Genomic DNA, 2,481 nt, shown 5'->3' on the forward strand with positions numbered 1-2,481 from the left:
TTTTGAGACAGGGTCTTGCTCCATTGCCTGAGCTAGAGTGCAGTGGTGTTATCATAGCTCACTGCAACCTCAAACTCCAGGGCTCAAGCGATCCACCTGCCTTGGCGTCCCGAAGTGCTAGGATTATAGGTGTGAGCCACTGCTCCCAGCCCAAATATGTCTATTTTTAATCCATTTTGGTGTTTACTTTTTTTTATGAGAGGGCAATGATATGAAACTGTGATTCAGGAATAGATGTCGACTCCAACGTCATCATATACACTTCTCCAATTTTTCCTTTTGTTACCCTAGATTTTACTATGAGCAGCGAATATTACGGAAGGTCTTTGATGAATGGAAAGAAGAGTGGTGGATTTCCCACCATGAGTGGAAACTCTGCGTTCGAGCCGACTGTCACTATAGGTCAGATTTCATGTTCTGTTACTTCAATTTACTGATATTGCATTATCAAATAATTACTTGTTAGCATGTTTCTGGTCAAAGGGAGCAAAATTTTGGATCACTTTCTGTTTTTCTTCAAATCTTTAGAGTAAGCTAGATCAAAGTCCTAAATTAAACCCAAGCATGCAAGCACATGCTGGGTACACACACACACACACACACCCCGTGCCCCTCTAATTCAGGTAGCCATCATGTGGTTCAGGTAGGTCATGCTTATGATTTCAATGAGTTTTTCTCACTGATTCTTGGTTCTATATAATTTTTAATTCCGAGAGTATTCTGGGCTGGGGATGAGTTGGTTTGTCTGAAACAGAGTGTCACTCTGTTACCCTGTCACCCTGGGTAGAGTGCAGTGGCGTCATCATGGCTCACTGCAACCTCAAACTCCTGGGCTCAAATGATCCTCCTACTTTAGCCTCCCTTGTAGCTGGAACTATAGGCATGCGCCACCATGCCCGGCTGATTTTTCTGTTTTTAGTAGAGATGGGTTCTCACTCTTGCTCAGGCTGGTCTCAAACTCCTGAGCTCAAGCAGTCCTCCCGCCTCAGCCTCCCAGAGTGCTAGGATTACAGGTGTGAGCCACTATGCTGGGCCCAGAATTAGAATTCTGATACTGTGTTTCCATTGATTTAGAAACTTGTGATGGAATGGTTGTTTTCATGGCTTTGTGGATGCTGAAAGCGAAGTTATTCTTGAAGTTAAGCCTTTTCATCTGCAGTGATACTTTAAGATGTGGAGAAGGACTCTCCTTCAAGGAGAATAGGTTTCACTGTTATTATAAGAAATGAAATTTTAGCTTTGGTGCAGAGGTGGCTTTTTTGTGTCAGAAGCTTCCATGTCAATTTCTTCTGTGTGTAGAAGAGACTGGGTGTGTTGGATTAGGAGCTGTTTTGTTGTTTTGTTTTAAAGAAATGCCATTTGCTTTTTTGGCTCCACAGATATTACTTGTACAACCTGATGTTCCAGACCTGGAAGACCTATGTGCATCAGCAGCAGGAGATGAGGAACAAGTACATCAGAGCTGAGAGTCATGGTAGGAAAGGAAGTACTTGGCTAAAGAAGATGCCCAAATTTACTTTCACAGAAGCCTTTGGAAAGGACAAACACATTTTCCCTGAGAGAGAATAACTCTAGGTCAGAGAGAAAACTTGTTAGATTCCCTTTCATATTTTTCAGAATGTGCGATTTCTTGAGTGGGGACTCCTCTATGATCAGATCCCTGTGGGTTTTCATGGTTTGGGCATGAAATACAGCTCAATATTATGGAGTAAAAGGGAAAAGTCACTTGAATTTTTAAGATAAAAAGAATTATTTCTGACATACGATAGTTATTTCAGCCCATACACGCAGACTCCAGGGAGTATCCATTCACTTTTACACTCTTAAATGAAAAGTTTCCAAGTACTTTCAGCCTTAGGCAAGCATGGTTCTCAATTTGCCATATGTATCAGAATCATGGCAGAGACAGTTAATGCAGATTCCTGTGTTCCACACTCAGGAAATAATAGCTAGTGTTTGTTGGAGATATTTCTCATAGATAAGACACTTTACAAACATGTATCTAAAGGAGGTGCCCCATTTTACAGATGAGGAACTGGTGTGAGATTACTCAGCTACTAAGTGGAAGGGTCAGGATTGAAACCTGGCTTGTCTTAGGGTCCCAAACCCTAAACCGCAGCACTATTTTAGTCCTCATGACCTGAGTGCTGCTGATACCTGGGGTCCAGGATGGGCCCATAGGAGCTATGTGTTAAATTGTCCTTCACGTTTTGATTTGTCTTGTCAACAACTATGAATATAAAGTATAGCTATAGTCCTACTGACCATATTTTTTTTTTCTTTTTTTTTTTTGAGACAGAGTCTCACTCTGTTGCCCTGGCTAGAGTGAGTGCCGTGGCGTCACACTAGCTCACAGCAACCTCAAACTCTTGGGCTCAAGCAATCCTACTGCCTCAGCCTCCTGAGTAGCTGGGACTACAGGCATGCGCCACCATGCCCGGCTAATTTTTTCTATATATTTCTAGCTGTCCAATTAATTTC

The 2,481-nt window shown here is 42.2% G+C and overlaps 1 protein-coding gene across 1 annotated transcript in view; it reads left to right on the forward strand.

The window, feature by feature from the left end:
• The window catches only part of SFI1 (Sfi1 homolog, spindle assembly associated (yeast)), a 116,944-nt gene that overhangs the window by 53,631 nt on the left and 60,832 nt on the right, over positions 1–2,481 (forward strand). Inside the window, exons 4-5 of the mRNA XM_012657962.1 lie at positions 292–402; positions 1,380–1,474. Of these exons, the coding sequence (XP_012513416.1) occupies positions 292–402; positions 1,380–1,474 (206 nt within the window). The remainder of the gene's footprint in view (positions 1–291; positions 403–1,379; positions 1,475–2,481) is intronic.

The sequence above is a fragment of the Propithecus coquereli genome, unplaced genomic scaffold (genome assembly GCF_000956105.1).
Source record: "Propithecus coquereli isolate 6110/MARCELLA unplaced genomic scaffold, Pcoq_1.0 Scaffold567, whole genome shotgun sequence".
Classification (NCBI taxonomy): domain Eukaryota; kingdom Metazoa; phylum Chordata; class Mammalia; order Primates; family Indriidae; genus Propithecus; species Propithecus coquereli.